Below are 18,918 nucleotides of genomic sequence, written 5' to 3'. Positions count from 1 at the left end.
CTGCTGCAATTCAAACTTTTACACCAGAATGTTAAATTCAGACCAAAGTCCAAAAAAGACCTACTGAAGGTTAAAAGCTTAAGTTAAAAGCTTACTATTTTGAAAGCATGTAATTTGGCTAACCGTAGAAACCACTTTCTGCTACAAGGTTTTAAGTTCACATGACATCACTGTCATTAGACACAATGACATCATACGTGAGGACAAGTTTCTGAAGCTTGAAACGCCTGACTGAACACAATTCATGGTGTAGACGAGAGCAAAACGATCTCTGGCAAAGTGATGACGGCTCACTTTTTTGCTGCCTTACTGTGGAATGAGATCCCAACACACACACACACACACACACACACACACACACACACACACACACACACACACACACACACACACACACACACACAAAAACACCACAGTGACACAATGGTTCAGGTTTCCTGAAATTAAATATACAGTAGTGTGCCCCACTGAATGTAATGTAATTACATTGTTCAGACAGTATATCAGTCTTCAGCTCTCTACGTTGCCTGGAAAGTGCAAACGTGACCCTCTTATAACCCGGAGACTCAGGTCCAGTCAGCCATGACCACAAACATCTACAGTTTCGGTAGTCCGTCACACAGTTCATGCCAAAGATCCAATCTCTACAAAATTAATAAGCTCGCACTAAAAAACAGATGGAATATATGTTTCATCTCCACATGAAGAATTGCCTCATGCCACTCTGTGTGACAATCTGGAAAGTGAACTTGATTTGCCTTACAGTCAGCAGTGGGGAGTTTAGAGTTGTTCCTATTGATGTTTCTACTGAGCAAGGTAAAAAATAAGTTTAGCTAAATGAATAATCCTCCCTTTTGGAAAATGTATTCATGAGGTAAGCAGTTTTTAAAAGTAACTACTTGTTTTGTTTTCTATCCTTCAACAATAACTGCTGCTCAAACCACAATCTACCCATTTTCCTTCATTTCTGAATCCAATCCCTAGTTTCATTGGGTTATCACAATTTCAATGGTTTACCTTACAGTCAGTGCTCTACATGCTCACAGATGCTGTCCAATTGGAAAAAAAAACCAACCACAGATATTACAAAGAGGTTCCCTAAACAGTGCTTTTAGACAGAAAAAAATTGTCTGAAGGGTCAGAAATGTAACAATTATCTGCACTTATCTTGTCCTTTAGCCATGACCACGAGACTCCTGTGGAGGGCCCTGTGCCTACTGGTCCTGCTCTGCACCATGTCACCGTTCAGCTCCGCCACTTACCACCCAGACCCATCAGCCCCAGAGAAGGGAGTCACCTTCAGCCACGTCTATAAAATCGACATCCCGGGGAGCTCTAGTTGTACACTTGAGCGCCTGCCAACCCAGGACGAAACAGGTCACGAATAAAAATAAGAATTAGAGCAAGAGAAAATGCAACTGAGATGAGTAGTATATTAGTATGTGTATACAGGAAGCTCATAGCATTGGATGAAAATCTGTGAACTACCAGAGTTGAAGAAATGAACTGTTTTCATAAGAAAGATTATTTGTATATGAATATAAGTCAACTACAGACAATATTTTTTTCTTTATGGTTTCCTAATTCTTCCAGTAGTATGTAATGCTTATTTATATGTTTTAACCTGGAAAATAATATTATACTAAACATATTGTATCATGTGTGAGCCTTGTGACTCTGTGGCAGTACATCTATAAATCAGAAAACTTGAATATATGTTCCATTCTGTAGGTATGCAGACAGAGACAACTACGAATGGAGAGAACGACATCATCTTCAGACACAACATCAGGCTGCAGACGCCAAAGTGTGACTGTGGGGAGTCAGAAAGCTTCAAGTCACTCTTGTACAGAGTCAACGGGCTGGAGGAAGAAGTCAACTACCTAAAGACCCAGTGCACTCAGGGATGTTGTGGAAGCGGTGGGGCTGCAGGTAAACTTCGCCATAACCTAATATAGTTGACCCACAATTTATAGGCAGTGATGAAAGAAGTACTCAGATCAGTTAAAAGTAACAATACCACAGGGTAGAAATGCTGTACAAGTAAAAGTCCTGCATTCAAGATTTAACTTAAGTAAAAGTACACCAAAATATACTTAAAGTACCAAAAGTAAAAGTACTCATTATGCAGAATTACCTATTTCATATGCATTATATTGCTGGATTATAATTATTGATGCATTTATGTAGACATCACTTTAATGTTGTAGCCATTAAAGGTTGAGCTAATTTGAATTACTTTATATACTGCTATGTAGCTCAATATACAATAAAATATCATGTATATCATGATATTACAGATATCAATCTGTAAAGTAACTAGTCACTAAATGTATCTAAGAAATGGGGAGTAAATAGTACAATATTTTCGTCTGAGATGTTGTGGGGCAAAGCATAAAGTTGACTTGAATTACTCAAGTCAAGCACAAATACCGGAAAATTGTACTTAAGAAGCCTACAGTACCTAAGGAAATTAACTTAATACTTTTCACCACTGTTCATAGGGAAAATTGAAAGATGAGTTTTGCAGTAGGGATGAGGCTGCAAACAATCATATTTTAGATCTTGAAATAAGATTGTTTATTCTATACTATAATTGGCCGATTAAATAATTTACCTGACAACTAAACAGCAGCACTCTTTCATCCTGCTCTTTCTAAAGGCGTGGACACAAGCTGCAGTGGCCATGGTTCCTACCAACCAGACACCTGCAGCTGCCTGTGTTACTTGGGATGGGAAGGCCCAGATTGTTCAGTGTCGTCCTGCCCTGATGAGTGCAATGACAACGGCCGATGTGTGGATGGGAAGTGTGTGTGCCACCAGGGCTACACGGGAGAGGACTGCAGCCAGCTGATGTGTCCAGACAACTGCAACGACAAGGGACAATGTGTGGATGGGAAATGCGTGTGTTTCCCGCACTTTACAGGCGAGGATTGCAGTGTCCAGAAGTGTCCCAACGACTGCGTTGGTAACGGCCAGTGTGTGGACGGCCAGTGCGTCTGTGAAGAAGGCTTTTATGGCGAAGACTGTTCATTAGGTAAGCTGTTGAAATGAGTTACAACACAAACATTTATGTGTACGTTATGTATAATAACTCATACACTAGTTGGGTGTTTTTTTTAGGCTGATGTAGGGAGCACTGCATGGCTAACTGAGCTACTGAGCCGTTACTAAGCTACAGCTAGGTCAGCTAAGGTCAACTGGCGAAAACACGAGCAAGATGGGAACACGATAGTAGTGACGTCATTCGCTACATCTCCAGGTTAGCTTGCTAACAAAAATTTAAGCTAGCAAGCTAGTTTACACTTAAAGAGACATAGTTAGGCTATGTTTTTCATTGACTCCTGTCTCATATCTGACTGGAAACATAAAGGGGAACAGTATGTACTCCAACAAATCATGGTTAAACTAAAGTGAATTGTGCAACTCAGCTAATAAAACATGATAGCTTCCTCCATTTCAGGCTCTACATTGGCTCAAAGGGGCATTACGACAACTTCCTGAAGTTGAACTTGAAACACAGATTTACTTTGCCCCTTGCTTGTGAATCTACCTATTGCAGCAAATTTCAATTTAAAGAAATTGATTTCACCATGGAATTGTTGTGTTATTTGTGTAACCAGGCCTTAAAGTGAACTATATTTATATGCATTGTTGTTGACTTAGATGATCAGACAGTCTAACAATTCTCAAATATTCACAACCATATGTTCATGTCTAATTGATCCCAGCAGAGTGAGAAACAGATCATTCATAAAGGTTTTTATCAATACCGTTTTTTTGTTATACCAGCTACCAGTGACATTTTCAATGTTTCCCTAAGAGATGAATTGTGTCTGAGTAAGGATATTCCATCATGATCTTTTTAAGGGTGAATTACATATCTGGGGTGCAGCATAATAACCCTTTATGAGTATTATTTAGTTTGATCTGTGTTTCTCGTGAGAGTTAAGATTAACATTTCACCCTTCTGCTTAAGTCACCTCCATGGCTCTGCTGTCATTAAGCTGTGAATGTTAACTGCCGTCTCATGGAAAACAGATGCTGGAAGGAGCTCTGGGACCATTAATAAATATAACTGTTGAAGCCCAGTCCACCCTAATATAGATATAAATCTTCTCTAAACTCACAGCAACTAATTCATGCTTGTTCCAGCTTATCTGCTATCATTGGTTTGATTCCTGCTGCAGCATCTACTGGGTGGTAATAGTCCTTTTTTACAGCAGACATTTCAACCTGTCATATTAGGTTAAGCACAAGCGTCACTAATAACATTAACGACTGCTCCGTTCTATTCCAGTGTTCCAGCCGCAGCAGTGAGTCAGCATGATCAAAACCAGGACCCTGAAACAAAAGCAGCTATATAAAATTCAGCCATCGATTTTTTTGATTTGGTATTTACAACAGTGTTTTTCCTGTTATGTAAAAGTTTCATCTTAACAGCTGTCGCATTATATTCAAGTATATTCAAACAGGTGTACATGGCTGTCTTTTTATCCTGACAGTAGTCACTCGCTATGCTGCGAATATAGTATTAAATAGGAATCCTTTTAAATCAATTATCAAATCCAACTAGGTTTACCTTTGTACATTTGAAAGTAACTAAAATGAATTGTTACAACCCTAAGATCTGTAGAAACCCTTCAGTTTTGAGTAGTAGTCAAACTAATGTTTACAACCTGCATGCAACCTGAAAATGAGATGAACAGTATACATTATAAAATGTTGGATAAATGTCCCTGACACATTGAAATAACAGCTGTAGCCTACAAATGTTGACCCTTATATTAATGAGCTATTTGCTCCAAAAACTAGAAACCTACTGTAACAATAACACTTGCTGCTGCTGCTTTCTCCACCACCCCTACTGTTTCTTATGTTTTGCGGCATTTGATACTGTTGACTTTTTAAAGATATCATAATTTTAACCAGCTGACTCTTAGAGCTCCCTCAACAAAGCAGTCTTTTCTGAAAAATGTAAGTCTTAGCTATTTGCGAGTGTCTCTGACTGAACCCAAAGCTATAGCAGTTATCATGATAGCCACAGTGACCTACTTCTTGGGAATTCAAAGCATCTCTCGAACAGTTATTTCAGATAGAGCAGCTGAGGCCTTTTCAGTTCACTGACCCCATGACCACTGACAGTTATGGCCTCTGCGCAACATATGACATCAGGTCACATACTGTAATCCTACGGGAATACAAGAACACCCATCATCAATCTTTTGATCCTACCAGAAGAATCCTCGCCTCTCCTGCTAAATGCACTTCTCACCAAACTGCTATTACTGTATTGCCTCAGGAGCAGAGTACAAAATTGCATTTTATGGCAATTTAAGGCCAGGCAAGCAGAAAGGTGAGCAGCAGCAGCCAGGCATGGACAGTTTAATTCACCAAGTTCATACTGTGACAGTTATTTCTAAGGATATCGCGAAGATTCAGTTGCAGGTGAACGGCACAAAATGCTGCTTTTTCATACTGCTTGTATCTTGGATTGCAGAATATGTTTTAAAATTATAATCTATATATGGAAACCTCTGGCTAAATGTGTCCACGGTATTTCTTCCTCTGCATTTAACCCAGAGCACAAGCCGGGGATTTTTAACGTTTGCTACACATGACCACCAAAAGAAGCTCCACAACCAATTTCAGGTCCTGAACCACAGTCTTCACAGTAGGTCAGCTATGTCAAACCCTTGATGGTGATTTAGTTTCTTCAAGCTGAGTTTTGCTCTGCACAGGCAGAGCACAGCTAGAAACAGATCTGCAGCTTTGTGTGTAGGTGCTGTTGAAGTGAGTCCAACATCAACAGTGGCACCATGTCAGAGGAAAAGTCAGGGGGAAGTGAAAGTGGGAGGTAAGAAAATTGAAAAAACTTAGTGTTGTTTTTAGGTGTTAGCAACAGTTGTGGTAATAAGCACTGGGAGAATAAGAGACGTTCTTTGTTTTATGTGGCTACTTGCCATTTCAGCACCTGGACGATGGTTGTCAATCAGCTCCCTGGGTAATGACATGGCTCTTGAAGTATGGTTTTAGATATAGCCTACTATACATCCAGTATAATGCAGTTTCATTTTAATATCTTCAATGTTATTATTTTGTATCTACACTATCAAAGGCAGATGCCTAGTGGTTCAGAGAATCAGTGGTGCTTTAACAATAAAAATATTTTTTGTCAGTCCACCACGAGAGTCAAAAAGAGGAAAGTTTAGGAATCGCATCTAATGAGATAATCTCGATATAAAGCATGTGAGATTATTAAAGTGAACATAGTAACTTGTTTAGCGCTATATCAACATATTGCAGGTGCTTTGGATTTAACATTCTTATTGTAGCTCCTTTGACTCTCTCAAAAATGTGTGAGATTATGTTCAACAAAGTGTACCCTTTCATTTTTGTCCTCAACTCAAAACCATATTTGGGCATTTTTTCAAGTACTGTGTGTAAGTGACAGTGTCTCAGAGACGTGATTGACATGTTTAACATTTACAAACGGATGGGAAAGATAATAGGACACAGGAACAAATAGAAAGAAACTGACTTATTGTCTATTTCCTTTTTCCTGGACATTCATTTGTACTTACTTGGTTCTCACTTGCTGCAGATTTATAGTCTTTTTAAGAAGTCCAAATATGTTGTTTCAGTTATATTTTCCTCAGATAAGAAACAAATCACTATTAGTTTCCACATTTTCCAATCTTAGTATGTTAATTTATACACCCCAGCTGTTCTGAGATATTATTTGAGGGTAAAGATTGTTGATAGTCGTGCTTAGAGTAGCAACAGGGGGATATTAACTGCTACTGGATGGAAAAGGATTGCTGCATTTCAGAAAAATATTAAACTTCCTGACTTTTCCTTGTGGAACACCATCTGAACCTGATGTAAATTCCTTCCCTGCCAAAGGAACTGTTCACCACCCATCTCACATTTTCCCCCCTTGAAAAATATGTTACGTTTGTATGGAGTTTACTTCTTGAAATGTACCACCATCTACCATTTATTTCCCTCTATCATATATTGTTCTCCACCATAGTTATGTACCTTCTGATTCGCCCCCTGACATATTTTTTACTTCAACTCCATTGAACTCTTTTGGCCTTGTATAACCACTAAAAAGCAATATTCTTTCCCCAAAATCCTCAGCTTTGGGATAAAACCTCAAAGCAATGCATTGCTTCTGTTCATGATTTTCTTGTTTAATTATCAGTTTGAGGTTATTTAGGTGTTTGAAAAGCGTGAAACAGTAGCCTTATGATATTGTTATTAAGTCTTTCTGAGGCTGTCGCCAAAATACTGCTCCAATGGTCCTGCAAATTGCAACCTTGTATACATGGTGATTTATTCATGCACACTCAGCAGTTTGATTGAAAACACATGAGTTATTTTCACATTAAAGAATATTATTAATAGGCTGATATTTGTACCTGAATAGGCTATATATCATGATTAATTGGGAGAAATCAAGCAATTTTATGTCAAATGAAACCTTCAGCAACCCCTTATAGCCCGAAGGGAATGACCCTTTTGTTTATTGAACACATTTTTCTGACACTGTGATGATTCTGTTGTGAGATTGGCAGTTGGATATGGCTCCTTAGATCAACTATTTGGATTCACCCCTAAAAGTTATAGAACATTTTATTAAAATGTGCTACAACCTCTGTTAATTTTTCTGTCTGTGTCGACCTCTCTTTCTCTGTCAGCCCACGGTCCTCAGGGTCTACGCTTGGTCAAGGTGACCGACGTCTCCCTCCTGGTTGATTGGGAATCAGTTCGTGGGGCAGAGTATTATATTCTGAATTACCATGCCAAAAACTATGAGAGTTCCCAGGAGCATGTAGGTTTTTTTTTGTTGTTGGTCATATTTATATGTAAAAGGAATAAAGTAGCAAATAACAATATTTTTAATTTTTTTAAATTTTTAAACACCTTTCTCTCAAACCACTGTATCATAGGTTCAGGTTCCCAACACAGATAACTCCTACCTCATCACAGGACTGACTCCAGGAGTCACTTACATTGTCAAGGTGTACGCTGTCATCAAAGAAATCCAAAGTGAGGCCGACAACATCGAAGCTACCACAGGTGAGAACAGACCCCTGTTAGCAGGACTTAAAAAACATCAACAAGGTCTTGAAATGTGTGTGTCACTCTTTTGACTAAAGGAGCATGATGCAGATTAAGATCCGTGACTGATGAAGTGTAAGGGGACTGGGTGCAATATGTTGCCAATAAATGTGTTGGTGGTGTAGATTCAAAGGCAGAAGTGACCCATTAAAGACTGATGTGGCAGGAAGACCGCAGGTCTGGTGGATATCATTATATTTCTGTGGATTAAGCACTCACATTTAAGGCCAAATGAAAGTGAGGGCATGATGATGTATGAAAACACTTAAAAATCAACTTCTTAAATGTTTAGAGGAAAGAGATGTTGCATATTTAGAATCTAGATTTAAGGAAAGCGCCAAGTACACAGCAAGAACTACTTGCAGTGACAAGATGAGGAGATTTTTTTTCTGTTTTAAACACTACCATAAATATCTTTTATTGAAATGCTACGCTAGAAAGCAATGAACAACAGCCCTGTTAACTTCATTAAGTGCTGGTTTGTTAACCATTAAATTTAAAGGTAATTACAAGGAAATGGCTACACGGATGTGTTTAATGGAAAGCGGCTTTCTTACAGATGTGGTAGAGACAGTTTTGAAGAGAAAGAGATTACTAGACAGGATTTGTGAGAATGAGCGAGGCGGACAGAAAGAGGGAGAGATTGAGTCTGACTCTAATGTGTGGTTAGCCTGGTTACCCATGGAAAACCTCACAGAGCATGGCATTTCCATAAGGGCATGATGAAACACGCCATCATCTGGCTTATGGTTGTGTGAGGAGCACACAGCATGAGGCAGACTGGTCACATATTTTTCAACTTAAAACGATGATCTACTTCAAAAGAGGGTTTAAGTGAATGTTTTTCTTTTTCCCTTTGAAAAATCCAATATCTGGCATAAAAATATGTAAACCCATTTCATTTGTTTTATGGTTTTGTTCTGTCTTTTTTCACCATGTGCTGCAAATTCTGACATCCCTCCTTGCTATGTTAATATTCTAAATGGTACCTATCTTTACTTGCAGTTACATGTATTTTCATATATTTACCAAATGGCATCAAAAAACTTTAGTGCTTTGAATCTTAGGCTAAAAACTGTCTGGCTAAAAAATGTCTGGGTATTGTAGAATGGGTATGGTATGGTAGGATAGTACCTTTCAATCACAGTATCATAGAGACATGTTAAGCCACAGATGTGTTCCAGCACTTAAAGGTGCAGTTAGCTGTTCTAATGCATTACCCTTTTTGTCGAATAATGTAATATACTCATGGTCTGCCAGTTGTCGCTCTGTGTGTGCTGAAAAAAAATTGGTGTTCATACGCAGCTCTGACTCTAAATGGGAATCAACATTGTGACTCTAACTGAGCCGCACAACAGGATTCCAGCCAATCAACAACAGGGTTGAACATACTTGTGCACAGGACAGGGGGAGGGTCATGGATATAAGAGAAAGGCAGTGGGAGCAAAAGGGGTGATAAACCTTGAGTGGGGTATTTGTCTGGGTATTTAGTTTGAAAATCAACATTCTTTCTCCAAACTTTCTGGCTCAACTTTTTAACTTTTGCTTAGAAAATGTGCACATTTTTATGAAGTGACAATAATGCAATTGCTTTGCAAAATTGCAATTTTATGGAACATTTTTATTAAATGATGTAATATGAGCAATGCTTAATGCTTACATAATTATTTTATATCATTCCTGATGATAATAATTAAGTGTGGCTCTGTGCTGGTATTTGTTTTAAATACATGTATAAACTTCAGTGTGCAGGTTTCCTGACATTGAAGTGTATCTGTTATCCACAGTATATGGTATTATATCATGTTAATATTATAATATCATGTTTGGATACGATATTTTCTTGAAGCAAAAAGAGAAATTCCTGTGACCCCCCTTCTCAGGAAGGTCACATTTCATGGTTAAAGAGATTCTTCATCTAGCTCAAGGGCATGGGAGGAGGGCAGGACAGATGCTTGTCATTAACAAGCATCTGTGGCTGTGGTGTAGTGGAGAGCAAGGTAGTTCTCCAATCAGAAGGTCGGTGGTTCGATACCCGGCTTCAGCAGTCGATGTGTCCTTGGGCAAGACACTTAACCCCAAGTTGCTCCCGAAGGCTTGCCATCGGTGTGGACTGGATGTTGCATGAATGTTAGTTAGAGTCTGATGGTGGCACCTTGCATGGTAGCCTGTCATCAGTGTGTGAATGGGTGAATGATATGTAATATACTACTGATTGTAAGTCGCTTTGGATAAAAGCGTCTGCTAAATGACTGTAATGTAATGTAACAGGGCTTTAATTAAGGCTTTCTAGTTTAAGGGTCAAGTCTGTACTCCCAACTTCCACCTTGCTGTTCAACACCTGTATCCTTCCCAGATGTCTCCGCTATTGATGGTATCAGAGTTCTTGGCCAGACAGAAGACTCTATCCAGGTGGACTGGAAGAACCCATCAGCTGAAGTGGATCACTTCAGGCTCACACACACTGATCCTTCCGGACAGGAGGAGGAGCATAACGTACAGAGGAACCAAGAGGCCCGCACCAAACACACTATTGTTGGTAAGTGTGGTAATAGAGAGTAGGGCTGCAACTAACGATTATAATCATATCAGATTAATCTGCCGATAATTTGTTCGATTAATTGTTTGTGCTATAACATGTCAGAAAGTAAAATCCATCCCAAAGTTATGTCTTGTGTTTCCAAAACTCCAAAACATTCAGTTTGATTTGATGTAAAACAGAGAAAATAAGCAAATCTCCATATTTAAAAGGCTAAGAAAAGTTTTGACATTTTGCATGAAAAATTACTTTAATAGTTAATCAGTTATAAAAGTATTCTGTGATAATTTTTCTTATTATTTAGTCAAATAACTGATCGTTGAAGCTCTGATATACATAACAAAACATAAGTTTGCATACAAGAAGCAGATTAAATACATTTAAAAAACACTTTAGCCGTGGACTTCTGAATTGTTGCGACCTATCATGAAGTCTCTCAGGTTGTCTAACCGATATCTAGTATCGGATGTTACCATAGCTTGTCTTAAAATTAAGGGAGGCTGTACATTTGCTGTCTTTTCCCCTAATTCTCATAATAACTTACCTCTCAAAATAATCATGCATTCCAGAAGACTCACTTCTTGCTTTTCTTAACTGACATTTTACTTTTTTGTTGATGTTATTATTATTTTTTACTTTTTTGTATCCTTTGTTGGGGATGGCTTTATTGCAAAGCACTTTTGTTTTGAAAATTGCTTCATTTTTAAATCATTACTTATTTACATCTTAAATATAAGCATGTAATGCAAATGCATAAAATAGTGGAATACCATTATATCACAGTATAGAGCAGTGGTTCCCTGCTAATTAAGCAATGTCTACTTAAGAAGCTTCATCATAGATTTGGCCTCATTGTGGACACAAGTTATAATCAGTTTAACCAAATAGTGAATTTCCGTCTCAGATAGAAGTTAGATAGTTTGATGGATTTTTAGGCCTAACAAGATGAAAGCATCTAGTATTTCGCAAAGAAAGAAAAGTCAGACAGATAAACGTGTAATGGTGGAACAGAAATATATTCATGATCAAAATATGTGTCTTTCTGCAGGTCTTTTTCCAGGAACAGAGTACCAGATCTCAGTGCAGGCCATCAAAGGAACCACTGAGGGAAAATCGTCCTCTGTCACTGGTGCCACAGGTCAGTAATCACACATCAGCGTCCATGATCCATTTAATCTAATGGGTTACACAGTGCAAATTCTGTATGTTATCAGTAATCACAAAATTGGACCAATTTTCCACAAATCTTCCTGCTGGATAGAAATTGCAGAGACTTGCGTTTGTGCTACCGCCGACTGTGTCTGAAATAGATGACACTTATAATGATGGATCAGCCACTTGTGGAAGTGAAACATATTAAAGAAACAGTGAGGACATCCATATTCCACTTAGTTTTGAGTTGGGTGCAGCATCAAAGACAGTTCTTAGCTCTTGTCAAGCCACCAGTAATTCACCTATGGACAGAACCCTAATAGGAAAAACACCTCATCTGTCATGCACAATTGTGACATGCGTATGATACAACCTGGTATTACCTTCCACACACAGCCAATCTAAATAGCATAATAAATAGAGTCAGCAAGGAGCACAACTATGGGTTAATGATGTAAGGCTATAAATTACCGCCTATTAATCTGGACAGGTCGTAATGGCTGTGGTGAGCCTGTTCACCAAGAGGAAACATGATATAAATGGTGTAACGACTACAAGATGCTTCCTGATGGTTGAGGTGAGAAGGTCCACGATTTACCAGTCCATCTGGTAATGTTGGGTTTAAGCAGTGTGGCATTGAGTTTGACGCATTCGGTCTAACATTTGGTTTAAGGATGTGAGGAGGAATTAATTTAACAGTTTCACTTTAACAGCTGGTGATGTTATTCAGGCACTTTAAAGTTATAATTTAAGTTACTGACGAATGGTCCACAATGGCATGACAGGTCAGCAGTTTCTCTCATTATTCTGCTCATTTGTGCTTTGTTATTTTTTTACTTTTCTGTCTTTCATTAAATTCATTTTTTTTCCTGGCCCACCATCGCTCTCATCCGCCCTCAGAGCTCACTCGGTTCAAAAGCAGTCACCAGATTGATGGCTCTTTATTCTTTTTTAGAGCCTGAGGCAGCCAATTTAATGGTTTTTAGACATCAGTGTTGGCTAGGTATTTTCAAGACTCACCTCTCTTCTTCTGAAGCCAGCCAGGTACTCAAGGGCCTCTGCCACTGCTAATCTCAGTGTGAGTGTGCCACCTACTCGTTTAGTAATTGCATGTGTGTGTGTGTGTGTGTGTGTGTGTGTGTGTGTGTGTGTGTGTGTGTGTGTGTGTGTGTGTGTGTGTGTGTGTGTGTGTGTGTGTGTGTGTGTGTGTGTGTGTGTGTGTGTGTGTGTGTGTGTGTGTGTGTGTGTGTGTGTGCGAATGTGCTAATCTACACCAGACAGACAGTGGCTTGTCTTCACTCCAGTAGCTACAATCCTTCATTTTAGGTGTTGCATGAAAAGGCTTAAAGGTGATTGAGGAGGATAGGCCTCAGCTCTGCTTGCCAGCGTGGGTTTCGCAGGTTTCATGATGTCTGGCATGGCGCAACAGAGACCACACACACCTATTATCTCACCGAACATGCTGTTTTCATTGGGCCAGAGTGGTCATATCCGATGAGAGATACATTTCATTCTTAAGGAACTTAAGAATGAAATGTAGAAAAGGGCAACAGCAATAAAGAGAAAGAGGAACGCAATTAAAGGAAGTGCAATGGTTACAGCTAGAAATGAGGATACAAAATGAGCAGGAATTAAAGGAGAACACAATAAGAGAAGATTTTTTAATTTATAAAATATATAACTTTGTGTGTGTGAGAGATCCGTGGGTGGCTCTATGGTGTCTTTAAACTTAAATCCGTTCCAGAATAAAATGATTCAATGACAGCTAACATTTAAAAAAACACCAGAGTCAAATGGATCACTCTCTCCGGAGCAGACGTTTCACATTCACTAACCTGCCAAAAGATTATAAGCCGTATAAAGCAACCTACCACGGTCACACCGCTGATTCAGATGCAATAAAGTCACCACCAAGGCCTGTATAAGTAAAAGCAGATGGACTTGGCATTGGTACAGGTGAGGAATGTGTAGTCTTTATGTTATCTGGTCACACTATAGCACCTCATGTGGCCCAGTGGGAGTACCCTGTCCGCTCAGACTTGTCCATCAGCGCTGTACAGTAGATGCCAGAAATATGTCAAGTGAAAATGTGAGAAGGAACATTTTATAATGATAAAAATGAGATTCTAGTGGTTCACATATTTTTTTGTGCTGCGGATTGGCTCTCATAACAGGTCGGGTGGGTACGGGTATTAAAAAACCTTATTTTGAGAGGTAATAAATACATTAATAGTTTCTGATGATTTGACAGCAGCAGTACAGCTTGATTTAAAATAAACAAAAATAACTGTCGGTCTAATGATGTGTTTATCAAAACTATGTAATTTGCATGCCTGCTAGTACAGTGGATGGATAATGATGGATGATTTATGATGGCAAAAGCAATACCATCCATATCGTTTGTTACTTCTAGATTTGGCAAAGTAGACTAGTCAATTCTGTCACAAAGAATTACGAGCTGCTTACGGTACAAATATATTGTTGGATAAACACATAAAAAATACTTTGTTAGCCAGAGGCCTCCACAACAATACATATGTCACACTTTACATACTGTAGTGTCTAAAAGAACGGCACCTATTGACACATATTTTCCCTCGGCTCCATCCACAGACATACTGTATGGGTTCCGCTGTGTGGTGAGGCTGTGAATGATGAAAGATGGCCTGTTACTGTGCACCTTGTGGTCGATGCCTCTACTGAACATGCCAGCCATAATGGATAAGCTGTTTTCCAAACGACCGAAGCCACAGCTCGCGTTCTGTAGCCCGGTAGCCACTGTCGCTATGCAGCTAGTGGGGTAGAACGTCGGGAGAAACTCAATCCATCACACACGGTTCGTTTGGAGCAAATGCAAGGGACAAAAAGGGTGTAATAACATATAGAATATATCATACAGCCAGGACAGCAGCTATACTGCCTATAAGAGCCAAAGGTGCTGCAGAGGGTTACAAAATAAAATCAAACAGGGAAAGGGAAAGCTTTGATTCGAAGGAGAACAAGGCAATGTTGAAAACAAGCTTCATTCAAGTGGTTACAAACTGAATTTAAGCATAAAAAGCAATAGCAGCTGTGCTTTCACTTTCATTGTTCATTTGGGCTGTCTGACCGATACATTTGATACTCATTCATTTAATTTACTTTTATTGAATAAGAAGACATCTGTAGCCAGCATCACTTTGGGTTAATGGCAAAGCAGGAGTTATTCTCTTCAGATTGACTATAGAAAAGCAGTGTTTGATGTAAATTGTTAAGATGTATCAATGGCTGTTAAAATGGTCTGCTGTTTTCACGCATGTTTCAGTCCAGTGTTATGGGGATTAGTAGGGTTGGGGTTGAAATCTATTCATGTAAGAAGCAAGATACTTCTGAGATTCTGAATCGATTCACAACTTCCAAAAACAAATTTTGGAAGTATCGTATTTAAATACATTTCTATTTATTTTCTACAAAATAACCTAAATATTGCAACTGATTGACCGTAATCCTATGCTGGCCCATGTTGTCTGTTTGTGTGTCAAGTCATACACACACAGTCCTGGTGTGAAACAGTGAAATTATTAGTTGTTGGGAAAAGTACACAGTCCGTGTTAACATCCTGTTAGTCCCTTCCTTATCTTTAGTTTAGTATTCAGAGAATCCAAACCTATATGCTGTGTCATTGTGTATGTGTATTGATAGATGCTTTCTGGGCTCCCTTAGTAGCGCTCACTTGGAGTACTTAGACTACATATTGACCTCTCATTGACCAACCATGAGATTGAGCTACAATAAATTCCTTCTGTGGTTTCGCTCATGACAGACTGTCAAGCAGTGCGGCCACAAGGACAGAAAAGTGACAGCGGGAGAAGAGGAGAAAGACAAAGAGGGGGTTTTGAGTTAGACAGCTGCATGGTTCCTTTCTTCTAAATGCATCATCAATCAGTTTTCATGATGCAGACTGCGCACTGACACAGGACTGACCTCCACTGAGCCGCTGTTACAGAGGAATAATCCTAAATGATGATTGCTTTTACATTTCTTCCTTTTCATACTTCCTGTCTCTCTTACTATGCCTCTGTGACTCTTTTTATTTTCTTTCTCCCAGCCTCTCTTTGCTTTCATGGAGACTCCCTCGACAGAAACTAACACCCATCCACACACATGCACCACCAACTGCTCCGCTTGCATCTTCCATATGTCTCCTGTGATTCCTCAAGCCCATTGACTTTACAAACAGAGGCTCTGTGTTCTGCTACGCTGCTGTGTCCTCGTCCCACTGCAGCTCATCCTGTGGAGCTCAGGTTGGGTTGTGTGCTAGTGAAGTCCTTTTTGAAGTGCTTCACAGAGCTCTTCCTTTGGGACTTTTGTGTCCATGCAAAACAAATATGGATAACAAGCTTGCCACATACACTCTCTGACATCCGATTGAAAAACAAAAGCAATAGCCACATTTGTCCGCTTGTCTCTTATTCTTTCTTTAATCTCTTCTTCTTCAGACATGGATTCTCCCACCAACCTGATCACCACTAAAGTAACAGAGGACACTGCAACAGTGTCATGGGACCGGGTCCAGGTAGAAATAGATGGCTACATGTTGAGCTACACCTCTGCTGAGGGCTCCAGCACCGAGATCCCCGTAGGAAGTGACAGAACCTCCTACAGGCTGGTTGGCTTGAAGCCTGGAGTTGTCCACACTGTCTATATCTGGGCCTACAAGGGCGACAAAGTCAGCAGGAAGAGTTCAACAGTCGCTGAAACAGGTACACTTTGAATGAGACCCTGGTGTGTGTCCAAAATTAAAGAGCTTCAAAAATGACCTTTATATAAATACTGGACAAAAAAGTTTAAGGGTCTGGTGTTCGATATAGAGGCAATGAAGAATTCCACTAAGGTTAGACATAAGAGATAGAGATGTTCAGATAATAATAATGCAGCAAACTCAAGGCAATGGCTGTGGCACACAGTTGTAGATTTAAATACTAGAGATGTTCAGATAATAATAATGCAGCAAAATCAAGGCAATAAAACAACAGAAAGCTCAACAGTGAGGCCCAACAAAGCAAGACAAACTAAGGTCAAATTAAAACCCTTATAAAACACTACAATAGATGAAACATCAAATCGATATGATAAAAATAAACTAAGAAATAAAATAAATAATAATAATATTATTTAGTAAAATAAAAAATTATATCAATAATGAAATAAAACAGTAAAGCGACGATCACATAAAAGCCAGTCTGTAAAAATGGGTTTTTAAGAAGTGATTTAAAAGAGGCTAATGATTCTGCAAGCCTTATCTTCTCAGAAACCATTTCTGCCTTCCCGATACCGATTCTGATACCTGAACTTGGTGAGGCAACATCAGGCTTGAATTAAACACTTCTGTCCTAACTTTGTTAAACAAAATGTAACAAATAAATGCATATTTATAAATTCATTCAATTGTTTATTATTCAAATAATAAATTGTACCAACAGCAACTTGGTAAATCATTTTTAAGATTAACAAGAATTCCAGTTCAAGTGTTAATTTTTCTAATGCAGCAATTAATCTGTATTCTACATATGTCTATATAGTATAGACCTTTAATAGATCAGCCTAATGTCATATTGTGATCCAAGTTAAACAGCTAATAATTCCCTCTTTAATATATATTTTATATCGCTGTGGAAACTTCTCCTTCAAACAACAGTATTTAATCAAGTTTCTGCCAAAAATTACATTTTACAAGATTGCATTTGAACACATCATCATGAAGGTATTTTGCACCTTCGCCCAATACTAATTTTTACTGAATAGAGCTCCAGCGCGTCATTATATAACTTAATGCAACCTACGTTAAGGTTAGCTGTTAGCTCCGTTATTTTGCCAAGCAGGACTGTGCTGCCCCACAGCTGCTACCAGACAGCGTTATCTAGCTCTCCTTCTGCCGATTCCAACATTAATTAGTAGTTCACAAAGTAGCAATATCACAGAAAAAAATATGTTGTACAATAATGGTTAACCATAGGTTTGTAGTACTACTTTGCACATTTGCTGTATCGATCAGCCAGGATGTACAGATCGAGTAGCGAGTTACACATGTCGCATACTCGCCAATACCTGATCCAGCATTTTTGCCTGTATCGGACGCATTTCTGATACTGATATCAGTATCGGAACAACTCTAGTAAAAACAAATGTTTTGACCTTGGAGTCTCTGATGTCTGGAGTTTTCCAAGGCAGCGTTTTTCATTTCTTTCTTTCTTTCTCTACAACCTGTGAGCATCGGGAGGATGTTTTAAGTGCCTCTTTTTCTTAAGCTCCTTTGTGTAAGACACTTTTAATTCAAATAGCCCTTAAGTACAATGCATCAATCATTCCCATTTGAACTTCTGTGTGTTCATTTTCTACACACTTTCCCGGTCTTTTTTTGTGGTGGCAAGAGGTAAAAAGCAAAGAGTAGACATTTACACTTTCCACACTTACCCCTCTTTGCTTATCTGCAAAGTCAGAAACTCTCATTGAAAAAGGCTATTTAACATAATAAGGCTGGACACCTTATTTGAAAGCGGTTTTGTTTAGCCTGGGGCTGAATGTCTTAAAGAAGTTTGAGTGGAGACAATTTAGCTTCTTTAACAAAGTCAGCAACTTTGTTTCTCCTGTGTTATTCAGTCTCCTCATCTTTGCTGTTGTGAAGGTTAGCAGCTGTTGCTGTCTGCTTGCCTTTATGTGTCTAAAGAAAAGAGCTGAAGAAAAATACTTTTGAGTACAAACTGGCGTCTATCCAAATTGCGTTAGAAGCCAAACACTTTTAGCAGACATGTTAGACGCAATAACCCCACTCATACATCAACCAGCAGGGACTGCTTTTGGATGCAAATACCTGAAGTGGCTTGAAACTCACTTTTCTAGCTGGTGATCTTAGCAAATGTGATCTCAATTAACTATAACATGAGCAATATGGGAAAGAGTAATTCCATATTATTATTATTATGTAATGATAAGGGATGTATGAAATCATTTTCTGTTTACATGTTGAATGTTTTCATCTTCAGTGTTAAGGTGGGCATTTCCTCACCTGTTTTTGGAGAATACAAACAATCAGAGTGATATGAAGCAGCATAGACATG

General features: G+C 38.8%; 1 protein-coding gene across 2 annotated transcripts in view; it reads left to right on the top strand.

Moving 5' to 3' along the window:
* tnn (tenascin N) overlaps positions 1 to 18,918 on the top strand; it is a 46,890-nt gene that overhangs the window by 5,516 nt on the left and 22,456 nt on the right. For both annotated transcript variants that reach the window (XM_054626919.1, XM_054626914.1), the window contains exons 2-9: positions 1,180 to 1,377; positions 1,732 to 1,932; positions 2,663 to 3,037; positions 7,707 to 7,840; positions 7,959 to 8,088; positions 10,487 to 10,669; positions 11,718 to 11,807; positions 16,300 to 16,563. In XM_054626919.1, the coding sequence (XP_054482894.1) occupies positions 1,182 to 1,377; positions 1,732 to 1,932; positions 2,663 to 3,037; positions 7,707 to 7,840; positions 7,959 to 8,088; positions 10,487 to 10,669; positions 11,718 to 11,807; positions 16,300 to 16,563 (1,573 nt within the window). In that variant the 5' untranslated portion in view covers positions 1,180 to 1,181. The remainder of the gene's footprint in view (positions 1 to 1,179; positions 1,378 to 1,731; positions 1,933 to 2,662; positions 3,038 to 7,706; positions 7,841 to 7,958; positions 8,089 to 10,486; positions 10,670 to 11,717; positions 11,808 to 16,299; positions 16,564 to 18,918) is intronic.

Source organism: Anoplopoma fimbria, chromosome 3, assembly GCF_027596085.1.
Source record: "Anoplopoma fimbria isolate UVic2021 breed Golden Eagle Sablefish chromosome 3, Afim_UVic_2022, whole genome shotgun sequence".
In the NCBI taxonomy this organism is placed as follows: domain Eukaryota; kingdom Metazoa; phylum Chordata; class Actinopteri; order Perciformes; family Anoplopomatidae; genus Anoplopoma; species Anoplopoma fimbria.
Note: the sequence above shows the minus strand (reverse complement) of the source record. Positions and strands in the feature narration are given on the sequence as shown.